The following is a 26,560-nucleotide window of genomic DNA, read 5'->3' as shown; positions in this document are numbered from 1 at the left end:
ACATCATTTGACAACAGCATATCCATGCTTGATAAATCACAAAGATGCATATTTTCATATCTCCATCCTTCCACAGCACAGGAAATACCCGAGGTTGCTTCATGGGAGAAGCTAACCAATATCGGGTGCTTCCCTTTGGTTTAGCACTTTCACCCCGCACGTTCACCAGAGTGTGGACACGCATTAAATCGACCACTGCCGTATTCTAGCACAGTCAGCTCGTCTTGCGGTTCAACATAAAGATGTTGTTCTTGTGCACATGAAGAAGTTAGGTCTGAGGTCACGCCAGTTATACAAGCTGGCGTGCCTTATTCCCCTCTGGTCCCAGTGAAACTGCTCTCAGTGAGGGCTATGTATATTTCTGGGCAGTTGATTGTGGAAGCAAACATCCTGTCGAGGCAGGGGCCGAGGCCCGGGGAGTGGAGACTCCACACCGAGGTGGTGGAGCTCCTTTGGGAGAGATTTGGCAGGGCTCAAGTGGGCCTGCTTGCCACTCACAAGAATATGCATTGTCGTCTGTGGTTCTCCCTGGTGCCTCCATTTCCTCTCGGACTGGATGCTGTGGTACAGGAGTGGCCGAGGCTGCCTCTGTACGCTTTCCCCCGATTGCTCTGCTTCCGGGAGTTCTAGAGAGAGTGCGCAGGGACGGGGCCCTTCTTCTGTTAGTAGCCCCGTTCTGGCCGGGCCGAGTATGGTTCTCGGACCTTGTTTCTCTCCTCAACGGCTCTCCCCTGGAGATTCCGATCAGGAGGGATCTTCTCTTTTGCCAGGAGTTGTGGAAACCATGGGCCTCTGAGGGGGCCCAGCTCATCGACCAAGGTTGTTGTGACCATTCTACACTCTAGAGCTCCTTCCACGAGGAAACCGTACACACTGAAGTGGAGGCTCTTCACCTTATGGTGCAGAGATCGCTTGTGGGATCCAGTTAACTGCCCTGCGAGCGCGGTGCTGGAGTTCCTGCAGGGGAGATTCTCTGCTGGGCTAGCTCCCTCCACATTAAATTTATACGTGGCGGCCTCAGGTGATTACCACACTCCTTTGGGTGGTGTTTCTTGGGGCGACTCCCTCTGGTTACTCGTTTCCTTCATGGCTCTTTGAGGCTAAGACCTGCAGTACGCACCAGGGTGCCGACCTAAGATCTCTTGGTCCTTCATGGTCTTTCCGAGGCTCTTTTTGAGCCGCTCGAGGAAGTTTCCGAGAAGTTTTTTGTTCTAAAGACGCTATTTTCTCCCTAAGACTACAGTCCCTGACAAAAGTCTTGTCGCTTGTGTACAAATTGACCTAAAGTGCCGCTGAAATATATTTCTAATCAAGATTTTTTTACAAGAAATGGCTCATTTTAATCCCACCAGCTTTTGTGATAATGTTTCTGTGAAAAACTAAACTTTCAAAAAGTATTCTAATATTCACAGCTTGGTAAAGCCCATTGAGTCAATTTTTGCAAAGACATAAGTGTTGTCACCTTGTCATATGAGCTTTACCTGTGACTAATAATGGATCAATTAGGTCTCAAGTGTGTATAAAAAGAACCCCAGTACGCTAGGCCTTCACATCAACTGCAACTAGACCCCTGCAAACATGCCTAAGATTCACCCTGAGACTAAAGTTTTGATTATCAAGAGGCTGAAGACCAGATCCACTGCTGATGTGGCAGACACCTTCAATGTGTCTCAGCGTCAAGTACAGAGGATAAAAAAAAGATTTGAAGAGACTGGAGATGTTTTTGACAAGCCCAGGTCAGGTAGACCCCGCAAGACAACTGCTCGAGAGGACCGTTTGTTGGCTCGAAAATCCAAGGCCAGCCGATTTTCCACTGCAGCAGAGCTCCACGAGACCTGGTCACCTGAAGTCCCTGTGTCAACCAGAACTGTTTGTCGGATTCTGTCTCGAAATGGCCTCTGGTCGAATCAGTGCCCAGAAGCCAGCACTAAACAAAAGACAATTGAAAAACCGTGTGGCATTTGCCAAGGCCCACAGCCTGCTAAAATGATGGACGCTGGAAAAGTGGCAGAAGGTGGATTTTTCAGATGAATCTTCTGTTGAATTAAACCACAGTCGCCGCAAATATTGCAGGAGACCTACTGGAGCCAGAATGGATCCGAGATTCACCCAGAAAACAGTGAAGTTTGGCGGCGGAAAAATCATGGTCTGGGGTTACATCCAGTATGGGGGTGTGCGAGAGATCTGCAGGGTGGAAGGCAACATCAATAGTCTAAAATACCAAGAAATCTTAGCTACCTCTTATTCCCAACCATAAAAGAGGCCAAATTCTGCAGCAGGACGGTGCTCCATCGCATACTTCCATCTCCACATCAAAGTTCCTCAAGGCGAAGAAGATCAAGAGGCTCCAGGATTGGCCAGCCCAGTCACCAAACATGAACATCATTGAGCATATGGGGGGTAGGATGAAAGAGGACGCATGGAAGACGAAACCAAAGAATATTGATGAACTCTGGGAGGCATGCAAGACTGCTTTCTTAGCTATTCCTGATGACTTCATCAATAAATTGTATGAATCCTTGCCAAACCGCATGGATGCAGTCCTTCAAGCTCATGGAAGTCATACAAGATATTAAATTTGGATCTCACAGCACCACAACTTAATTTGCTGACATATTTTTGTATTTGCAGTAAATTTGTTCAATTTCTGTATAGGCGACAAAACTTTTGTCTTGCCAAAATTTGACCTTTCTGTCTTGATTAAATGATAAATATTTTTTCTATGAAAATTATTTATTACAGTGCATTAAACATCATTTGGGAGGGTTTTAGCTTTTCAAATGAGCTATTTCTAACACCAATTAATTAATTAAAAGTCAGGTTAATATCAGGTATTTCTAGAAAATAGATAAGCGACAAGACTTTTGTCAGGGACTGTATAGGAGATTTATAAGCTCTCTCGGTGGCACCCTCGTGTTTGGAATGTGCGCCCGGCATGGCCAAGGCCTTCTTGTACCCTAGGCCGGGCTATGTTCCTAAGGCTCCTCGAACCCTATGAGACCTTTGTGCAGCAAGCCTTTTGTCCTTCGCCTCTTGTGACGTCAGACCAGGACATCTTTATCTGCTTGTGCACTGTTTGTGTCTAGACACTTATGTCCACATAGCTGCCCTTGGAGGAGAACAGTACAGTTATTTGTCTGTTATGGACCTTCCTCGAGGGGGCAGTTTCAAAGCAGAGGATGAGAAAGTGGGTGGTCGAGGCTATCTCACTTGCTTATGTGACGGCCGGACAGCCTTCTCCTTGGCCTTGAGAAGGGTTGGTCTTTGCCACATACCTTCGTCAGATTCTACGAACTTGACATTTATTCTACTCCTGGGGCTCGGGTGCTCGCCTCCTGACACTTCACAGGCGGACATCCGGCTCCTATGGGGGCGTGGGTATTCTCGTTCCCAAAGCGGTGACGTACAGTTTTGTTCAAAATAATAGCAGTACAATGTGACTAACCAGAATAATCAAGGTTTTTAGTATATTTTTTATTGCTACGTGGCAAACAAGTTACCAGTAGGTTCAGTAGATTGTCAGAAAACAAATGAGACCCAGCATTCATGATATGCACGCTCTTAAGGCTGTGCAATTGGGCAATTAGTTGAAAGGGGTGTGTTCAAAAAAATAGCAGTGTCTACCTTTGACTGTACAAACTCAAAACTATTTTGTACAAACATTTTTTTTTCTGGGATTTAGCAATCCTGTGAATCACTAAACTAATATTTAGTTGTATGACCACAGTTTTTTAAAACTGCTTGACATCTGTGTGGCATGGAGTCAACCAACTTGTGGCACCTCTCAGCTGTTATTCCACTCCATGATTCTTTAACAACATTCCACAATTCATTCACATTTCTTGGTTTTGCTTCAGAAACAGCATTTTTGATATCACCCCACAAGTTCTCAATTGGATTAAGGTCTGGAGATTGGGCTGGCCACTCCATAACATTAATTTTGTTGGTTTGGAACCAAGACTTTGCCCGTTTACTAGTGTGTTTTGGGTCATTGTCTTGTTGAAACAACCGTTTCAAGGGCATGTCCTCTTCAGCATAGGGCAACATGACCTCTTCAAGTATTTTAACATATGCAAACTGATCCATGATCCCTGGTATGCGATAAATAGGCCCAACACCATAGTAGGAGAAACATGCCCATATCATGATGCTTGCACCTCCATGCTTCACTGTCTTCACTGTGTACTGTGGCTTGAATTCAGAGTTTGGGGGTCGTCTCACAAACTGCCTGTGGCCCTTGGACCCAAAAAGAACAATTTTACTCTCATCAGTCCACAAAATGTTCCTCCATTTCTCTTTAGGCCAGTTGATGTGTTCTTTGGCAAATTGTAACCTCTTCTGCACATGCCTTTTTTTTAACAGAGGGACTTTGCGGGGGATTCTTGAAAATAGATTAGCTTCACACAGACGTCTTCTAACTGTCACAGTACTTACACAGTACAGGTAACTCCAGACTGTCTTTGATCATCCTGGAGGTGATCATTGGCTGAGCCTTTGCCATTCTGGTTATTCTTCTATCCATTTTGATGGTTGTCTTCCGTTTTCTTCCACGTCTCTCTGGTTTGGTTTGGTTGATTTTAAGGCATTGGAGATCAATTTAGCTGAACAGCCTATCATTTTTTGCACCTCTTTATAGGTTTTCCCCTCTCTAATCAACTTTTTAACCAAAGTACGCTGTTCTTCTGAACAATGTCTTGAACGACCCATTTTCCTCAGCTTTCAAATGCATGTTCAACAAGTGTTGGCTTCATCCTTAAATAGGGGCCACCTGATTCACACCTGTTTCTTCACAAAATTGATGACCTCAGTGATGGAATGCCACACTGCTATTTTTTTTAACACACCCCTTTCAACTAATTCAACTAATTGTCCAATTGCACAGCCTTAAGAGCGTGCATATCATGAATGCTGGGTCTCATTTGTTTTCTGAGAATCTACTGAACCTACTGGTAACTTGTTTGCCACGTGGCAATAAAAAAATATACGAAAAACCTTGATTATTCTGGTTAGTCACATTGTACTGCTATTATTTTGAACAAGACTGTATATCTCGAGTTCCTATGATAGCGAACGTCTCGGTTACGTCGGTAACCTTAGTTCCCTGAATTGGGAACAAGACGCTGCATCACCGTGCCATATTCCCTGCTTGCCCGCAAGCGCATTGTTTCATCCTTTTCAGAAGCTAACGGCCTGTGTTTGGTGGTGTGCTTTATAGCTTCCAGGTCCGTGACGTCACCCGCCTATGACGTTCCGTCTTCCTATTGGACTGATGACATACGTGCTTCAGGACGCAATCACGCAGAGGCATTCCCAAAGCGGTGACGCAGTGTCTCGTTCCCAATTCAGGGAACTAAGGTTACAGATGTAACCGAGGCGTTCTTTGCATCCCATCCACAAGAGCACCTTCAGAGAACATTCAGCCCGTCAGTCAGCAGTGTTTGATTTATTTGTATTTTTGGCTTAAAATTTTGAGTAATGTATTTGATTTAGCCTATTTTTCTCTGTGACATTTTTTATGGTGTTTTTTATGGTGTAGGCCTATCATAAGACAAAAATAACAAATACAATTATTGTATAGCCAACATTTATATTTGTTATCCCAGTCACTCTTTTTAGGGGAAATTTAAATCAGGAAACAAGTTCTAAAAAATGTAGCTGGATCGGTGGATCTACGTGGTAAGCGGAAGTGAATTTTACAGTCAGAGAGCTAAAATCAGGATAGAACATTGCCTTTTATTAAATCTAAATTGACATTTTATGTAAGGGTGTAAGAAAATATCAATACACGTGAATATCGCGATATTATGTTTGGTGATACTGTATTGATTCTCAAAAACGCTGTATCAATATTTATATATTTATTTATTTACATCCAAGATTCGTGGCTTTGTGTTCGGTTTAAACCACAGACTGTATAACACACAACCGCTAGATGGCAGTGTTATCTCAGAACGTATAACTGACGCGGAGCCGGAGAAGCGCAAGGTAAAAGTGCGTGCATCGCTAGTGTTTGCATTAGCAAACCCACCTCTCAAGACGATAGCATTATTCCGCTCCTGCAGTATACAGAGCTGAAGTGTGGACTCATTTTGGCTTCAGCTAAAAAGAAGCCACTAAGGAAATCGACAAGAATCATTTTGTTTGCAAAATAGGCCAAGTTAAAATCTAATACCCGGGAAACACATTGGCCCTCATTTATCAATATTGCGTAGAAACGGGCGTATATGTTGGCGTAAGATTATGCTTACACTCCTCTCACAGCCTGATTTACGAAGCTGTGCGCACCTCTGCAATTCAGGTGTACGCAAAACCTGCCCTTGATAAATGCCGCGGCTGAAAACGATCGTCATTAGAATAACACGCCCCTATATATTCAAGTCTCCGCCTCCCCCACGCCCTCATTTTACACCATGGACACACAGAAGACGGCAAAGAAGTGAAACTTCTCCGACGTGGAGATCGGGCGCGCTCAATCATCTCACTAGTCCACTAGTCAGGGCACTGATTAGGACATAAGTCAATGGGCTGACTCCCTGATCTGTGCCCTGACTACTGGACTAGTGAGATGATTGAGACGCGCCCATCGAGACCATCACCAGGGAAGTGGAAAAAAACGAAATAGTTTTATTGGGGAGTTTAAAGAGTGGGATTAAAGGCACCCACAAAAACAAACAAATATGGACCCAAATTACGAGTGCTGTTAATAGTGTGGGAGTTGAGAAGTGCACTTGATAAATGATAAATGATAAATTACCTCACAGTGCATTATTTTACAGCACATGTTTTGAAACAATTAGCATTTAATTTCGTATCACGGCACATGTATTGGGGTGTATGATATGATGATGTGATGTGGAGTAGACTACCATTCATTCACATTAATAATTGCATGACAATTTGTAAGATTATTTTTATTATATTATGATTTTTATTATTAATGACGCTTATTGTTATTTAGAAGAAGAATGTCATTTTTATTATTTTGTCAGTCTGAATTATTCAGTCCCAGTCCATGCGCAGCTGCCGCACAGGCGCAACTGGAGGAATACATGCCTCAAATGCTTTGGTAGCCTATAGTCGCACAAATTAAACATTGAAATCTACGTTGCACAAAAATAAACACTGAAGTTTATAATTACAATGCTGTTGTTGTTTTTCAATAAAATACTTTTTCTCGTGTTTGAGGCATATAGTTGTGTTCTTTATTCTTTTAAATTATAAAAAAACAAAAACACACAAAAAAGAAATATCGCAATATATTACCCTCTTACAATTTCGGAATATATTACAACAGCAGTTCCCAAACTGGGGTGCGCGCACTAGGGAATATTGTCATTCTTAGACCATTTTCATCTAAAATAATGATATTGGGGGAGGGGTGCGCAGACTAACCACCAGGGGTGCGCGAGAGAATGTTTGTAATGGCAAAAAATTGTCTCTTTTTAATTTTTTATTTTACGTGTCTAACTTGGATAAAATTCACATGTCAGAGTATTATTGATAAATACAAATTTCACATTACAAGCTGTAGTAAATTATAGAAAATCATATTTTCATTTAATTTTACAAGCGTGTCTGCGTCAAAGCCCTGCCCTTTTCATTTTAGGTCTAAAGAAAAGTGCGTTTTTTGTTAATGTAGATTTACCTCTTTGTTGGGCTCAATGTCATATGGAAGAACTTCGAAGAAGCACGCTCATTTAAGAATGAAATCCTGTGTGGTGAACGATCCTCCAAGCCTGACAGTCACTGACTGTAAACAACAGCGCGTGCATTTATCGAGAATTTATCAAACTGTTGTTATCGTTTTATCAAGTAAAATTATACCGTGATAATTATCGTCATCTTTTTATCGCCCAGCTCTACTTGCAGGAATACAGTTGTAATTTCCACTTTCTTCAGTTTAAGACGCATGAGCGAAGCTTGCTTGAAATGGGCCGGGCAAACGAACGATCTTGAATTAAATTGTTGTGGTATCCGATTATAAACATCAACCATGACTGTTGACATTTTTTGTCTGTGGGAAGGGTAAAAAAAGTCCTCACGCGCCCTGCACAGCCTGGAACATGACATTTGTGTCCATTAGAGCTGCCGTTTTTGCTTGTTTACCTGCAGTCCTGATGATTCAGCTCCATCAGTTACGCATGACAATTAACATGTTTGGACTTATGCAAATGTTGGGGGCGTATATATTAATGGTCCCAGCGATTGCGTCACAGATGGCGTTATGTTGAGAATCACTTATTTTTCTGTGGTGTTTTTCATGCACAAGATTTATATAAGAAGTAGGGGGCAATGGTTTTTGAGACTTACAGTATGTGATGTTCATGTACTAAAGTTTATTATTTCACTATGGCAAGGTTAATTCAATTTTTCATTCTAGGGCACCTTTAAAGTCAAGCATGGGGTGATTTTCAATTTTCTTTTTGTTGTTTAATGAACATTAAATCACACAGAATATTAGGTCTGGCCCTTTAAGAGCTGCACAGACAAAGTATCCATATAACACGTTATATAGTAAGATGTCTAGCTTCCGGTGGACTAATTTCCAAATGTAATTTACGAAAAAAGCCTAACTGGATATCTAGGTCAGAGTCCGGCAGTGCGAGCAGGTCCGGCCGCGTCGTGAGGCACTTTACTTCCTTTTCTAATGCAAGCGCTTCTGTTGTGAACGGTGGAAGCTGTCACACATAGACGAAAATTAAGAAATACTGCTCTTGTTAGAGTGCTGTCATTTTTAAAGTTCTGGTACTAATATCATTTGATATCGTACCCAACTTACCCAGTCAACTAAAAATATTGATGTCGACTAATTATCAACGTCGACACAGTCGATTGTATCGACAAATCGCGACAGGTCTATATGCAAGTCAAGGACACAAATAAGTATAATTCAGTCTTTAATTTAAAATACATATCGCAAACATCATTGTGCAATACATAAAACAGACTTAAATACTCATGTAATTAAATATCAGTGAGAAAACGTGACCATCGTCCTAATTCAAATTCAACAAGAGCTGAGGCAAGTGCGCAAAGCACATTTCAACTATCCACAGAGATAAGAGTGACAAGAGTCAATGAATTTGAAAGGAAAGGACAATTAATATGCCACATTTAAGTTCAAATTCCTTGAAACAGGAACAAATAGCATCTTTTATTAAAAAGGTTCCTAATATCAAATGCTGACGCTTGCTATCATAGACGTCTATGATCAAACTACATCATAGCTCGAGTCAGTTCAATTGTAAACAGTATAAATTAACTCTTCTGAAAGCATTGTGGTGTCACAATGTGAAAGAAATCACAGTGCACTATTGAAAAAAATGTCAGCTACTGTATGTTAATATCACAGAAGAGTGTACAGTAAGTATATAACTGTGCAAATCTTCATTTTTCATAGTCTGTTTCATTAGGTAACTTGGATTATGTCTAGTTAAATAATCTTGAATATAAAATGAATCTAAAACAGCTATTAAGAATGTATGTATATTGTTGTACAGTGTCAGTTCACTCTTTGGTAGTATGGATGCTGCGTTTTATTCAATAAAATGAAAGTTAAACCATACTTTCATACTTATTTTTTAAAAGTGAATATAAAAAGATATTCACACCCCCAAAAAAAACACACACACACACACACAAAAAAACATTGGATCATAAAAAGTGCGTTCAATACCAGAATGGAAATAACACGGAATAACCTGAATGATTCGTTTTTGATTTCATGTTAACTTGAAAGTTATTAAATTAGCAACTGTGAACTGGGGTGCACAAGTATTATATAATAATACAATTCTCACAAACAGTCAGAAACAAAATAAAACAAAATAACACAGTAAAAAAATAAAATCATTCTGATCATTAAATAAATAGGTATTGACATGAACCCTGTGCTTTCTCTTCCATTGGCTGATGGACTATAACTCGTCTTTTGGGTTTATATGCAGGCCGTGATCCCACATGTGCTGATTATCCAGGGTTTGAACCACCTCATCTGCTTGAAGCCTCTCCTGGAATTTAATTTAAAACAGATTTTCTTTAGCATTTTTTAATGTTAGAACAGATTTTTATCATTATTTACTCTGAACCTTTGAATTAAACAATTATCCAATATTTTTAAAGGTAAAATGAAACTGTAATTTAAATTTTATTATGCTCTTATTTTTATTTATTTATAAAGTGCCTTTCTCAAGCTCAAGGTTTGCTCTACAGAAAAATCATTATGTAAGACATGGCAACAAGATACCAATATATATGCAGCACATATATGCATGCATTTATTCAGTATGTACATAGGGGCAGCAAATAAATAGAAAAGGACAGAGAACAGCGCCTTGAGGACGCCATGAGAAAGGACGTGGACATGGAGTAATTGGGGCGTGAAAATGGACCATCCCGAAAACACTCCTCTGGATTCACAAATGCTTCTTAAACATCAGATTTGATTGTTAAAGGGTTAGTTCATCCAAACATGCCGCAAACCGCAAGTCCTTCATTCATCTTCAGAAAACAAATGAAGATATTTTGATGAAATCTGAGAGCTTTCTGATCCCCCAACATAGATAGCAATGTTACTAACACTTTCAAGGCCCGGAAAGATAATAAACGAGAGTTTTTACATTAAAGGGGCTGCCAGTTTGAAGACACGAAACGGGAATGAACGCAATTGACAATGAAAGTCAAGGAGACTTACACACTGCAAGTTGATGAGATGATTTATCCGAGTTTTAATGTGCTTTTGTATATTTTAAGATGGATATTATAGAGCTTTTTAGGTCGGGTAGAATCTGCAATCTCTGACCCAGTTTGTTTGTTTTCAGAGAAATGAGTATGTGAACTCAGCATGTTTCCTAGATATCTAGAACACATTATGGTATTTTTATGCTTTAGTATAGTCAAAAACATACATACAGCACCTATTTTGTTTTGAAGCAATGATAATACTTTTTATAAACAACTACAAAACAACTTTATTCAACAGTTTCTTCCCTTCCATGTCAGTCTCCTCCACTGTTCACGTAGCAAACACACTGCAGCGCTGCACTGTGTGTAGTGGTAATCACATTGCAGTCTATCAGGGGTCAGAAAGCTTTCAGATTTCATGAATAATATCTTAATATGTCTTACAGGTTTGGAACGACATGAGGGTGAGTAATTAATAGTAGAACTAACCCTTTAATTGTGTTTGTGTTAATGAATTCCATCATTTGTAAATAGGGTGCGCATGCTCATTCACAATTAGCATAATCCCAGCCTGTATAAATTACAATTACATAAATTACATGTCCAATAACACTGTGGAATCTTCTGGATTCCTTTAGCAGGTTTGGCTTGAGTATATTGCATGAATGCAAAAGGCTAATTGGCCATATACCTTATAAATAATATTAAATTCATGGCGTCCACCAAAGCATTTTTAGACAGCTGTGGATGCCAAGCGCTCTTCCGAAAATGCCTAGCTGTGGGTACTAGCTGTGGTAAACCAAGCCTTTTTCAAGCAGAAATGCTTTGATTTTTAACGTGTTACTACTATCTGATTTTGTGTGTGTGTGGGGGGGGGGGGGGGGGGGTGATTTCACAATCACATTATGAAATAAATGCTTTTCTCCAAAACACATTGGCCACAATTGTTGGTACCCTTTTATTAAATACTTTCTGCAACCTCCTTTTCCCAAGATAACAGCTTTGAGTCTTCTTCTATAATGCCTGAGGAGTTTGGAGAACACCTGGAAGAGACCAGAGACCATTCCTCCATACTGACACCATCCCAAATCTATGTTGGTCCTGCTTCTCTTCAGTTCAGCCACACATCTCCTATAGGGTTCAGGTCAGGAAACTGGGACGGTCATGGCAGAAGCTTCATTTTGTGCTCAGTGACACATTTGTGTGTAGATTTTGGTGTTTGTTTTGGATCGTTGTCCTGATGGGAGATCCAATCCCGGCCCATTATAAGATTTCTAGCAGAATCCATCAGGTTTAGATTTTTTATCTTTTGGTATTTGCTAGAATCCAGGATACAGTGTATCTGAAAAAGATGTCCAGGACCTCCAGCAAATAAATAGGCCCACAACATTAAAGATCCAGTGGTATTTTTAGCCGTGGGCATGGGGTACTTTTTTTATCCCTGTTTGCACCAAACCAATCTGGTAGATTTGCTGCCAAAAACTATTTTATAGTTTCATCTGACCACAGAACCAGGTCCCTTTTGACTTTCCAGTCGTGTCTGACAACTGAATATGCTGGAGTTTGTTTATGGATGAGCGAGGAGGATTTTTCTTGAATCCCTCCCAAACAACATGTGGTGATGTAGGGGTTGTTTGATTTTTTTTTTTTTGGCTTTCTGGCCCCAAGACTCAACTAATCTCTGCGATTCTCCATCTGTGATCCGTGGAGAGTCATTGTCCACTCAAACGTTCCTCTTTGCCGTGCATTAGGACAATATACACACACGTCCTCTTTCAGGCAGATTTGTAACCTCTTTAGTTAAATGGAGCTTCTTAATTATTGCCCTGATGGTGGAAATGGGGATTTTCAATGCTTTAGCTATTTTCCTACAGCTGCTTTCTATTTTGTGAAGCTCAACAAGCTTTTGCTGCAGATCAGAACATTTCATAATGTGATTTACCCCCCATTTTCAATTATTTTACTTAAATGAAAGGTTTGATTTTTGTGATTTTTTTAAAATAAAAGATAAAAAGGATTTACAATGCTGATTATTTTGCTGATTATTATGCCAAATTTGGTTATATTTACCAGGGGTACCAACAATTTTGACTATGACTGTATATATATATATATATATATATATATATATATATATATATATATATATATATATATATATATATATATTAGGGGTGTGCACGAATATTCGAATAGTCGAATATTCGATCTGTAATTAACATTCGAAAACTAAAAATACTATTCGAATTTTATTTTGTTAATTGGCTGGCAGTGAATGCAGTTGTGGCAGATATCAAGTGGTACCCTCAGGACAGAAGGACAGCCAAACATGGATGAGATGAAGGATGTACATTTATTTACTTTAAAGAAAAAGTAGGTTGGAGCAAAATTAGAAAACACACACACTGGAAGGCCTACTGTCTCACGCCGCACTTCCCCGTCTGTATTCACAGTCAGACTGAGCGCGAACGCTTAAAGAGGAAGCGATAACGGATCCTAAGGTGCGCCACTAATTAAGGCCCCACCTACAACAATTGGTAGGAACTCCCAACTGGAACCATTGAAAATTAAACATAAATAACAATGAAAGGGTAACATTAAGTTGTGATGAAGTTAAAACATTTACAAAAATATTTCTTTCAACACAAATAAGGTAAGGTAAAATAAAGTAATAAAAGTAGGATGACATAAAATAAAAAGTCACAAGCAACTGGCTGCACAGTGCATCCATGAGAAATCCCTCTAAATCTCGCAGTTATATCTCAATCCACTGGGTGGCGTTGTGGAGCAGGTTAATAAGTTAAGTGCATTTGATCACAATGTCGTCGTCTGCCTCGCAATGTTTGGAATTAACGTTACTTCGATGAAAATTTAAAATGCTGTTACAAAATGGAGTTACTTTTGATGAAATCAATTACTGAAACTGAGTTATAATAATATCACCACCACAAACGAGAATCACATGAAATCCAAACACCAGTGGAATGAGCGATCACTGCTCAGGAGTGCAGGTAAGCTCATCTGTACCCCGAGTGAGAGTGAGATAACTTATGATAGCAAAATGATCTCGAGACAAATGCTTCCTTTAAAGTTCTTTGAGGGTTTATGAACAGAAAACACAAAGTTCTTCACTCAAACTTCACTTAACCGTTATCTTTGTCTCCGCAACGCCTGTCAGTGGCGCATTTTCTCACCCGAGAATAATATCATAATCCAATAATATTATAGTTTCTCTCTACATGAAAATGTGAAACAATACAAAGTAAACACATCAGCCATATCAAACACACACACACAGGTCGGTAGGGTAGGCTATAGCCTATTGACGTGTGTGTGTGTGTGTGTGTGTGTGTGTGTGTGTGTGTGTGTGTGTGTACGTCACGCTAACTGACGCGCTCTGCGCTCGTGCTCCTTGAGCTTATAATGCTTTTGTTCTTTAGGCATTTTTTTACACACTGTTTAATGTTTTAAAAACCTTAAGATATAACGTAAGCGTGTTGTGTACATTGCCTAATCATAAGCTTGTTCAGAAATGGTGACGACATGTTTAGAGAAAAAAAGAAAAACATCTCTCTCATTTTCTCAAAATACCTAATTTAAATAAACGAATATTCGAATATTCGATTTTTATGAGCCCAAATATTCGAATACAATATTTTGGGAAAATGCCCATCCCTAATATATATATATATATATATATATATATATATATATATATATATATATATATATATATATATATATATATATATATATATATATATATATATATATACACTACTGAACAAAATCTTAAGAGCAGGGGATTCATTGTAAGTTTTACACATTTCGCACTAGTGGATCATAACCGGGTTGTAAGTGCTGCTTCAAAATGCCAAAAGAAGAAACAGGAGCAAGAGACAAAAAATTGAGATTAGGCAATTTATTGAAAACTGCATTTAAACTTAAACAGGCCGTTCATCAGCTGATCAAAAGTTTAAGACCATAGCCCAAAAATAAACGCACAACTTTTATTTTATAAACGCAGTACTAAAAGTGTCAAAAAAGGACTCAGTAGTGAGTAGCCCCACCGTTCTTGTTGACCACTTCAAAAACTTGTTTCGGCATGCTTGATGCGACTGTTTCCAGGAGGCTGGTGGGAACGTTGCTCCATGTGGTGAAGATGGCTTCATGAAGGGCATCCACGGTCTGGAACTGACGTCCATTTTTGTAAACTTCCCTTGCCATCCATCCCAAATGTTCTCAATGGGATTTAGATCAGGGGAACACGCAGGATAGTCCAAAAGAGCAACGTTATTCTCCTGGAAGAAGTCCTTCGTCAGGCGGGCTTTTTGAATTGCAGCGTAGTCCTGTTGAAAGACCCAGTCATTACCGCACAGATGGGGGCCCTCGGTCAAGAGGGATGCCCGCTGCAACAGATCCACATAGCCAGTCGCCGTTTGACGCCCCTGCACAACCTGAAGCTCCATTTTCCCATTGAAGGAAAAAGCACCCCAGATAATGATGGAGCCTCCTCCACTGTGCCGCGTAGAAAACATCTCAGGCGGAATCTCCTTGTCATGCCAGTAACGTTGGAAGCCATCAGGACCATCCAGGTTAAAAAAAAATCTCGTCAGAGAATAAAATTTTCTTCCACTTTTCAATGTCCCAAATTTGGTGCTCCCTTGCAAATTCTAAACGGGCAAGTTTGTGTCGTGGGAGGAGACGTGGCCTTTGAAGACGTTTTTTGAAGCCCTTCTCTAGCAGATGACGTCTTATGGTTATTGGGCTGCAGTCAGCATCAGTAAGGGCCTTAATTTGGGTTGAGGATCGACCTGTGTCTTCACGGACAACCCGTCAGATCCTGCGGCTCAGTGCAGGTGAAATCTTTTTGGGTCTACCACTTGACTTTTTTTGTCCCATAACTCTCAGGATTTTTTAAGAAATGTAAAATAACTGTCTTACTGCGTCCAACCTCAGCAGCGATGGCGTGTTACGAAAGGCCTTGCTTGTGCAGCTCAACAATCCTGCTACGTTCAAAGAGAGAAAGCCTTTTTGCCTTTGCCATCAGGAGATCTTGACAATATGACTGCTTGAAGGACAATGACATGAAAGCCATATTTTTGTGCAGATTTGACCTTTTTATGGCCATGGTCTTAAACGTTTGATCAGCTGATGAACAGCAAATTTACCGTTGAGTTTAAATGCAGCTTTCAATAAATTGCCTACTCTCTATTTTTTGTCTCTTGCTCCTGTTTCTTCTTTTGGCATTTTGAATCAGCACTTACAACCCGGTTATGATCCACTAGTGTGAATAGTGTAAAACTTGCAATGAATCCCCTGGTCTTAAGATTTTGTTCAGGACTATATTTATAATCAGGGACCAGGTTAAATAATCTTGCTCTCTTTGAATGCTTGGTTACTTCAGAAGTATATGCAGAACTTATACTTCCTCATCACCTCACCACTGATGTTCAGGCACATGTTTTTTTTTTTTTTTTTTTTTTTAAGTTTTAAGTTTAAACATCAGATATCCAAGTATTTTATTACAATTACTTTTTGTTTCTTCAGTTTTTATAAATGCTTTGGATGTTTTGAACTCTTACAGAAGTTTTCATAGTACAATTTTATTTTTAAAAAATCCAGGAAAAATTTTATTTCTTATAATATGACCCCTATATTAGTGTATCATAGTCGTATGCAGTACAATTCAGGTATTTAGTCATTGAAAGTGGTCAGGGTTCACTATCGGGGGAAATAAATACTCCAGGCCGAAAGGGCTTAATTACGCGTGTGATTTGTGTCTATGAACATGATGGGCATCATGTTACTGTGTTGTGAGAACAGGAAGTGGTTTGGTGGTTTGACAAGTCTCACAGGTGGCTATAACACTTCTCTCTCGGTGGGCAACTTAAAGGACTTGCCTGACGTACTGTGGAAAATTCCACTTGCACTTAATTTCCAACTACATATAGATTTAGTGACCTGAACAACGATATGCAACCATGTTCATTTTATATCGTAAGCATTATTAAAACCTAAATTTAACAGTAAAAGTCACCTCTACCACAAACGTAACAAGTGTTCTCACCAGCTCCCTGTAGAGGGGGTCTAAAGTGAACCAGAGCGCCACAGCGCATCGCTGCCCCCTAGTGACCGCACGCACACCGTGTGGATTCTCGCCGCCAGATGAGAACCCAACCATCCGCCCGCATCTGGGTTTCACTGAGGCCTGCAACAGGAAACAGAGCTTTTAAATGATAAACTCTACCAGACAGATTAGCAAAATGCTATTACTTTTACTTACAGTAACTGTTTTGGCATCCATTTCTGTAAAGATGAACTCTCCACCATCAAAATCACCGTTCAGATACAACAGAGCACTGAATGACAGAAAAAAACAGGGGAAAGATATTTGTTATTTTATCAACCATATTGTTTAATGTTGAAGTACGCAACTTCCTGTAAATTACCCAACTTGCCGTTTTAACACTTGACTACTTCTTACCAGGGATGGAAATTAACTTTTTTGTCCACCGGCCACTGTGGCTGGTGGATTTCAAAATCTACCAGCCACTCCATGTTTTTACCAGCCACTTTCTTGTTTTTAACCGACAATGTGTAACTGCACGTGAAAAATTAATACTACAAGCTCTACAATACTTAAGCTGTTTATTTAATCTCAAATCTCAATGAAATACTGACATTCTCTTTCTCTCTTATACACACACAAAACATGAACTGATATACATTTCATTAAATGTGAAGGGCTCTGTGTGCTTTTTTTTTTACCTGGATGTGGCATTTGGATGATTCGTGATCTTTTATGGCTTCCAGTTTTAGGTTTTTAGTCCCAACAATGAAACTATTAGTTTTGGCATCTTCTGAAGCGTGTTGACGACACACCGAGCAGAACATTGTCAGTAGGGAATAGGGATGCACAGAAATAAAAATTCTTGGCCGAAACCGAAACACCAAAAGAAATTAATGCCAACTATTAGTACCATTGCATTTATGGCTAATGCTATGACTGTGTAACTTTTCTAAAAATCAAGGCATTGCGATTGCATAAATTAATATTAAAGTTTCAAATATTAATCAATTACAAATTATGCAAATATTTATTTAGCACATTGCAACAATCCACAGTATAAAATACAATTCAAACTAAAATGTTTAACTTGACCTCACTCGTGTACATTTAATAATAGCTAATGTACAGGCCTAATGGCCTGCAGAAAGGTACAGAAATTAAATAAAGTAATCAAATGTAAAATAACTGCATATTTTAACTGTTTAAATTAAAGATTAATCCTTATTAAACTTACAAAAGCTATTCAAGAGCAGTGAGTGATGTCCTTTTGTTTGACATTAAACAGACAGTAGTAAAGGCGACTGCCCCTTTAAGACCTAGTGCAGGGATATGCTCTTCTTTCTCGACTGTATAACGTTCACTTGAGGCATATTCAGACGATCTCTGCTTGGATACTAATCAAGATGGACATGTTGACATACTTTTTGTGTGAGAGTTTGTCCATTTAAGCGCAAGACTTAAAAGAGAACTCAATATTTGCGCGCTGTGAGACGAGTGCGCGCTCTCGGATGATGCGCAGTGACGGATCTTCTTTCAGCGCGCGCGAGTTCGTATTCGCGTCTTGTGGCACTACATCCGGGTAATGACGGCGAAAACGACTGGTCATTTTCGGACATACGGCCGCACTCGCATGCATTGAACAAAGCTTACAAAGAGGGGAAACAGCATGCTATTTTTATTTACCCGCCACGGTGGCCGGTAGGTGAAGCGAGTTTACCCGCCACAGCTCAAAATCACCCGCATTTGGCTGGTGGCGGGTGCTAATTTCCATCCCTGCTTCTTACCTGTAGTCTCTGTAGGTGTAAGCGGGCGGCTCTTTCCAGCACTCGTTCGCTTCTGGGTCCAGGAGACAGTTGTCAGCATGTATTGGGTGACTAAGGTCGTTTCTGTAATCCTGCTGACCTAGTAAAATATTTAAATATAAATTAAAGAAGAATGTTTACTAAATATATGTACAGTCCCTGACAAAAGTCTTGTCGCTTATCTATTTTCTAGAAATACCTGATATTAACCTGACTTTTAATTAATCAATTTGTGTTAGAAATAGCTCATATGAAAAGCTAAAACCCTCCCAAATGATGTTTAATGTACTGAAATGAATCATTTTCACAGAAGAAATATTTATCAAGATAGAAAGGTCAAATTTTGGCAAGACAAAAGTTTTGTCGCCTATACAGAAATGTAACAAATTTACTGCAAATACAAAAATATGTCAGCAAATTAAGTTGTGGCGCTGTGAGATCCAAATGTAATATCTTGTATGACTTCCATGAGCTTGAAGGACTGCATCCATGCGGTTTGGCAAGGATTCATTCAATTTATTGATGAAGTCATCAGGAATAGCTAAGAAAGCAGTCTTGCATGCCTCCCAGAGTTCATCAATATTCTTTGGTTTCGTCTTCCATGCGTCCTCTTTCATCCTACCCCACATATGCTCAATGATGTTCATGTCTGGTGACTGGGCTGGCCAATCCTGGAGCATCTTGATCTTCTTCGCCTTGAGGAACTTTGATGTGGAGATGGAAGTATGCGATGGATCACCGTCCTGCTGCAGAATTTGGCCTTTTTTATGGCTGGGAATATAAGAGGTAGCTAAGATTTCTTGGTATTTTAGACTATTGATGTTCCCTTCCATCCTGCATATCTCTCGCACACCCCCATACTGGATGTAACCCCAGACCATGATTTTTCCGCCACCAAACTTCACTGTTTTCTGGGTGAATCTCGGATCCATTCGGGCACCAGTAGGTCTCCTGCAATATTTGCGGTGACTGTGGTGTAATTCAACTGAAGATTCATCTGAAAATCCACCTTCTGCCACTTTTCCAGCGTCCATCCTTTTAGCAGGCTGTGGGCCTTGGCAAATGCCACACGGTTTTTCAATTGTATTTTGTTTAGTGCTGGCTTCTGGGCACTTATTCGACCATGGAGGCCATTTCGAGGCAGAATCCGACAAACTGTTTTGGTTGACACAGGGACTTCAGGTGACCAGGTCTTGTGGAGCTCTGCTGCAGTGGAAAATCGGCTGGCCTTGGATTTTCGAGCCAACAAACGGTCCTCTCGAGCAGTTGTCTTGCGGGGTCTGCCTGACCTGGGCTTGTCAAAAACGTCTCCAGTCTCTTCAAATCTTTTTTTTATCCTCTGTACTTGACGCTGAGACACATTGAAGGTGTCTGCCACATCAGCAGTGGATCTGGTCTTCAGCCTCTTGATAATCAAAACTTTAGTCTCAGGGTGAATCTTAGGCATGTTTGCAGAGGTCTAGTTGCAGTTGATGTGAAGGTCTAGCGTACTGGGGTTCTTTTTATACACACTTGAGACCTAATTGATCCATTATTAGTCACAGGGGAAGCTCATATGACAAGGTGACAACACTTATGTCTTTGCAAAAATTGACTCAATGGGCTTTACCAAGCTGTGAATATTAGAATACTTTTTGAAAGTTTAGTTTTTCACTGAAACATTATCACAAAAGCTGGTGGGATTAAAATGAGCCATTTCTTGTAAAAATATCTTGATTAGAAATATATTTCAGCGGCACTTTAGGTCAATTTGTACACAAGCGACAAGACTTTTGTCAGGGACTGTACATCAATGGATATATATATAACATACTTCATGATGCAATGTGTAGTATAATCTGAGGCCGAAACTGAGAGCTGAGGTGACGTACCAGATATAGCTGTCCTACACACGAGATGCGTGTATGAGAAATGCAGAGTGGAGTTTAGCATGAAATATGACTCAATTATCCGCCTGGCCTTCTCGCTGACATCATAAAAGAGGCGGGCACTTTTTAAAGGAACACGCCCCTCATAGCCAAACTGCAAAGTTAAATAATGAATAATTAATTATTGTTACACTCAGGAATTTTAATTATTTATGACTTTCCAATCAAAACACACATGATGATTAAAGTCAACATGAAATAAAAATGGACAATTCATACTTTTTTTAATGTGAAATATTGCTGTATTTATTATAAATAATTTATCAATGCAAATCTTTTTTTTTATTCTTAGAATCTTCATGATCGTCATTTATAGGGATAGTTCACCCAAAAATTTAAACCTACATTTTTTATACATTAGGGAAGAAAAGACCATCAAAACTTCCATTTCATTCATCACAACGACTTTAAAGCTGTTTCAAAACCTAGTGATCAAGCTAAAATGTGGCACACTATTTATAAACACAAATATCAGTCAGTGTTAAAAACTAAGGAAGTTCTTACCTTTAAGGTTTTCAGTACTGTCGCCCCTTCAAATTTCTCATTGGGTGTGTGAGGAGACATTTTCCCCTTGTAACCATCACCAGCTGCAGTGACACTCTGCCAATTAAAATATTCATATAAAACTCCCAACTACAATTACAGAATTAAAATGTAAAGTCATCTGATAAGAAATGCTACTATAAATATGCACAGTAATGCTTATTAGGTCAAACAAGCAGCAATAGTGGAGATACACTCACATGTGCCAGAAGTTTGAGCTCGGAGCACTGGTCCTCACTGATGACATCATCGAGAAGCACCCGTTGACTTCCATTCAGGGTGTGGGAGTTTTGTACAACTTTTACATTCTCATAAAGCACTGGACCTCCTATACACCAGTGAACACAAGTTTACTTTTAATAACTAATACAAATGTTGACACATCTTGAAATGGTTGTAATGTAAATTTGCTGAACCAGTTTATGTTGTAACCAGTATGTTGGTCCAAATTGTGTTAAATGAAAACATGTTTTTTTAAATAATTTTGTTGTTGCTTTGAGGTCTCTATGATTTTGTAACAGTCACGTATAACTGTTGTAGTGTAAAAAAAAAGAGCTTCATGAAGCAAATAATTTTGATATTTGGATTCACTGCTTACTTAATTTAAGCATATTTTTGGTCCCCTTTTAGAATTATGTTTATGGTGTGCCGCTTTATCTCGCCTGTTATAATATTTTATGTCCAGATCATTTAAAATGTGTAAACAACACATCACCTTCCCGTAGCTCTTGTAACATAGACAGTGTGACATTTCTCTTTGCTGATATCGGCACATAGTCCATCCAGCCATCTGTCCCAGAAGGAATCCTAAAGACACAGATTCAAGACTTAAAAACTCTGAACATAATGATTCTCATTATGCTTTATTATATCAGTTGAGCACCTACCTGTTAGCATCTTCTCTACCGCCCGAACTGCTCCAGTAGCTCTGAAGAAAAAAATAAAGAGTCCATTAAACACCTTCTAATCATCAAGAGCTAAGGCTTTATGATGACAGTTGGGCTTGTTGATGATCCCACCACAAGGGGGCGATGTAGGTTAGTTGTTTAATCTCAATTCTTACTGGTGCACCTGTTCCCTCTCACAGCTGTTACAAGATTAAAACATGTCCTTGTTCACTGGTATGGCCCATTCTCTATGCCTAAAAGTATTTTGATATTTCATTTCTTCTATATTTACAAACCAAACCGTAAAGTGGATCTCAAGAATTATGTTTTCAAAAAGACATACCTCAATAAAAACTATACTGTGGGTTTTGTATTATTTATTTTTTAGTACATAACATAAAAGATTATGCATGTTTTAAAAAGGCAGCACAATAAATAGAGAGATAATCCTCTTTATTTAAAGTATATTAAATTGAACATTGACTAACAAGCTAAATGTTTTGGTTTTATCGTGAGTAAAATTTATTTAATATTATAGCATTTGTATAATGGCAGTGAATGGTTGTTTCTTTTTTTGAAGTCCATAAAAGCATCTATCCATCATAAAAGTGCTCCTTTCACAAAAATCGCTTTGAACAGAAGGCCTTTATTAACCCCCCAGAGCCATGTGGAGAACTTTTATAATACATAGATGCACTTTTATGGACTTCAAAACAAAAACAGCCATTTACTGCCATTATAAAAATGCTATAATATAATACAACTTGGAGTTAAGCTTTTCTTTGGAAAAAGAACAAAGGCACTGAAGTCTTTCTTAAAAAAGGAAGATGTGTTCAGAGTTTTGCCGAAAAGCTCAAAAGTTGAATCTATCAGCTAGCTCCGCTTCCTCTTCGTTGTTCTGGTTGGGTGTAGCGCTATCCTATTGTGTGCCGAGGGACTTTGAAAGATAACCCTCGGATTGAGCCCTGCCAAACGGTGTGTTTCCGTGGGTCTGGCTCGTCAGGCTACAAAAAAACTACTTTATTAACATTATAAAAAACCCTCAAGGAACATATTAACTCTTTCCCCTCCACAGAGACATGAGACAATGCTTCCCAACCAATGATGGTATTTTCTGGCTTTCCACGTTTTCACTATTATATGGTAGGAGGGCGCTATGACACATAATCTGAAAGAATACAGAATCTCCTGATCAAAACACATGAGAAGATGCAGAAACAAGCGATATCATATGAAATCATGTGCATATAAAAAATAATGATATCAACAACATTAAACATAAATTAACTAATGTTACCGAATAAAATGTGAACCCAGGACAAGGTATTGGACTTTGCAAGCATTAGGGTGTTGATAGACTCGATCTAGTCTATCTGTGTTTTGATTGTAATTCTGAATATGATCCAGATGTAGTCTTTGACATAAATGCAATTTTCTCAGCTTTTTGCTCCAAATGTTGCTTTTTGTAATTTTTTTGTAAACTTTCCCACATTCAAGGGTTGTTAAAAAAGAATGTATCAAGCTTTTCTGGGCTCTATTCTTTTGATATATTGCATTTTCAGATATTCATACAACAAAATATCCTGAGAGCCCATGAAAATGTTGTGAAAATGATCAAAAATGCTGGCTAACTTTTTTATACAGAATTAACATAATAAAATCCATGTCATAAATAAATATAATTTAAGAAAAACAAATATATTTGTCTGTTATAGAAATCAACCTACAAATGACTATATCTCTACATATTAAACAGGCATAGAAAAAAGGTATTTATGGAACCATTTCTGGCTCATTCTTTGAGCTTACCCCTTCAGTATAGGTCACTCCAATGTTATTGCTGCCGATGATGAGCAGGTCTGACTCCTGTTTGTGTCGTCTTAGGTACTGTTCAGCTTCCTGTGGCATAAAAAGCATTGCAACGATGATTGTATTTCCTACATGCCTTAGGTTGAAGATTATGGCCCTAATTTTTTATAATTTGTGGCCCGACAAAATAAAAAATGACCTGGGGCCTATACGGCATAGCCTCAGCTTGAAATCAAGCCCGTTCCACAACCTGCACGATTTCTCTTGGCATTTCTCCAGGACTTTTTATTAGGGGTCACTGGCACTCGTTTAAAGCAGCTTGTTATAACTGGAGCAAAGTCTGCTGCTTCTAAGTGTGGTTGAGACCACATGAAATGGCAGCCTTGGTGCCCTTTTAGGGAAAGAGTTACATTGGTAGCGTTTGCGGCTTCTTATTCTCCGAATGCAAACGGCTCGCAAATTGTTTCAGGGAGCTCTGCGGTGTTTCGGTGAAGCTTTTCTACCCAGTTCGAGAAGACTATGCTGTCAGCACAGTATCTCGGTGGTGGGTTAACAAGGTCCCAGAGGAACTAGAAATCGGGCAATCAGACATGGCACCAATCCAGATAGATGGAAACACTCTGCACTGGAGTGGAAAAGAATGTACTCGGCTGTTATGAGCTAAAGGATTTTGCATTGAAAGATGTTTTCAAACTCGTGCCTTTTACAGTGCTAATAGCTTCCAGGTTTTCCAATGAAAAACTCTTTTGGATGGTTGAAGAGTGCATGCAGCCACTACTGTACATCTCGAATTCCAAACTCACTAAAGGGTCATGATTGCTCCAATGTGTTTATGCACACATGGCCTCCTTCCAATCTCTGCACTTGGTGAACAAGTCTACTAGTGTGATTTCATAATACTGTAGATATAGTTCGGCAAGATCTGGATCTGTTCAAACGTTGCAAGTGGCGGTCCAAGAACTATCACTGTTAAGAACCTGAACTTGCTCCATTTGGGCTGTCCCTAGTGTAGGGTAGGTTACTTTAAAGACAAGCATTAACTAAAGGGAATCTATTATCTGTAGATAAAATGTCAAATTGGATGCAACTAAAAACAGTTCATTACTATAATTTCCACTATCATGACTCAAATGGCATCAATGACAAATAAAAGTGTCCAAGAAAAAGTAAAGAAAAATGTTTCTTTTTTTGCCATGCTCTTAGTATTACATTTAAAGGTGTGGTGTAACAGAAGGCGTGAGTTTTTATTTCATGTGTCTTTAATGACTTAAAATGTCATGTGGTGTAACCATCAAGTTAATGGCTAGTCCAATTGATGGCTGGTCCACTCAATTAATTGAGAGACAAAATATTTTTAAGGAGAAAAAACAGTCATCATACATAAAAATAATAATTGCTCAAATACATTTATTTAGCAGATGCCACTCCCGAAACTTTACGGCATGTACGTGGCTGCTAATGTAGCATGAAAAACAAGTTTTATTCAAATTCTGAATTGATTACATATCGACTAAAATGCATGCAAAGAGCACTCCCTTTATAATCACAAAAAAAAAACAACCTGTCACTCATCTTTAGATCCCGAAGATTATGCAATCATCAATATTTCCGTTATAATCAAGAAGCTGTCTAAACTGCACAATTCATCTCATGTTTACATAAAGTCTACACTCTGCTATAATAAGAGGATTTGAGAGCGTGCAGAACTCCGCACTGGACAAAATCTGAGGCTTTGAGCGGTGAGTAAATTCTAACTCATCTGCATATCTCATTGGCTATTGCGTTCAAGAAATCAACAGACATGTCTGTGATTGGCTACATTGCTCAATGATGTTGTAAATAAAAAAAACACATAGGATTGTGCTTGTTTTAATTAAATTTATGACTGTATTTCGTTGTTTAACTAAAACGGTTAGCTGACAATAAATCACATTTAATTAATATTAATTGTAAAATGCTGTTATTTGAGATTATGCTGTTTATTTGAAATTGGCACATCCTATTTCATCAAGGTCCACTCACTTTAAAATATGTGGCCTTGCCACTGTTTGTACCTGAATAGACGTAAGTGATGGGTTATAATTATAATAACTAAATAATAATAATAATTGTATCACTCAAATTATAATAAATTATAACTGAAAAAAAGAACATATTTCAAACTTATTTTATTTCATCTGGTGTCAAGGCAACATTTATAACTTTCATTCAGTTTAACTTCAATAAGAATTACTAAAACTTAAACTAAAAATAAAACAAATTCAAAGTATTAATAAAAAATATATAATAGAATATCAATAATACCAAAAATGTACACATTTTTTAACAAATATCATGAATTATCCTTGAATATTTGTTTTTAAGTAGTCACACCACATGCCAATTTACAACCTGAAATAACCTTGCCATGACATAAAAAGGTCAAATGAACTGATATTTTAAGAGACTTGAGTTTGACACAGGCATGAGGGTCTGCAGGGGTCCTCTCTGTGACATCATTCCCTGTTTTACATTTTTTCTGAATGTTGAACCGCTGCGTCTCACCTTACGAGTCTGGCCATCATGTCCCAGCACCTCCCTGTAATACTCCACATTCTCAGTCATGAACTCTTCACCCTCGTGGAATAAGAGGTAAGTCAAAGCGCAATCCAGCGCCTCTTCAGTCCTCCCAGCTGAGCACACAGAAAACAGAAACAGTTATTAAGTGTTAATGAAGCCACTGGGGCTCTGTTTCTTGGCTCATCTGGGAGATTATTCATCCTGTGTGAGATTCTTTGGAGTCATCTTTTCCCACAGTCACGTTTATTTCCTTTTAGAGACCTACGTGCTTGGAAA

General features: G+C 38.9%; 1 protein-coding gene across 1 annotated transcript in view; it reads right to left on the bottom strand.

The window, feature by feature from the left end:
• Positions 1–8,884: 8,884 nt before the first annotated feature.
• p3h2 (prolyl 3-hydroxylase 2) overlaps positions 8,885–26,560 on the bottom strand; it is a 60,962-nt gene continuing 43,286 nt past the window's right edge. Inside the window, exons 5-15 of the mRNA XM_067416112.1 lie at positions 26,270–26,397; positions 23,726–23,815; positions 21,917–21,957; positions 21,745–21,836; positions 21,230–21,357; positions 20,991–21,086; positions 20,430–20,580; positions 18,541–18,658; positions 16,970–17,045; positions 16,754–16,894; positions 8,885–10,010 (exon numbers count right to left, since the gene is read on the bottom strand). Of these exons, the coding sequence (XP_067272213.1) occupies positions 9,918–10,010; positions 16,754–16,894; positions 16,970–17,045; positions 18,541–18,658; positions 20,430–20,580; positions 20,991–21,086; positions 21,230–21,357; positions 21,745–21,836; positions 21,917–21,957; positions 23,726–23,815; positions 26,270–26,397 (1,154 nt within the window). The 3' untranslated portion in view covers positions 8,885–9,917. The remainder of the gene's footprint in view (positions 10,011–16,753; positions 16,895–16,969; positions 17,046–18,540; positions 18,659–20,429; positions 20,581–20,990; positions 21,087–21,229; positions 21,358–21,744; positions 21,837–21,916; positions 21,958–23,725; positions 23,816–26,269; positions 26,398–26,560) is intronic.

The sequence above is a fragment of the Pseudorasbora parva genome, chromosome 14 (genome assembly GCF_024679245.1).
Source record: "Pseudorasbora parva isolate DD20220531a chromosome 14, ASM2467924v1, whole genome shotgun sequence".
Lineage (NCBI taxonomy): Eukaryota > Metazoa > Chordata > Actinopteri > Cypriniformes > Gobionidae > Pseudorasbora > Pseudorasbora parva.
The sequence above is the reverse complement of the archived record's forward strand: the minus strand, read 5'-3'. Positions and strand labels throughout refer to the sequence as shown.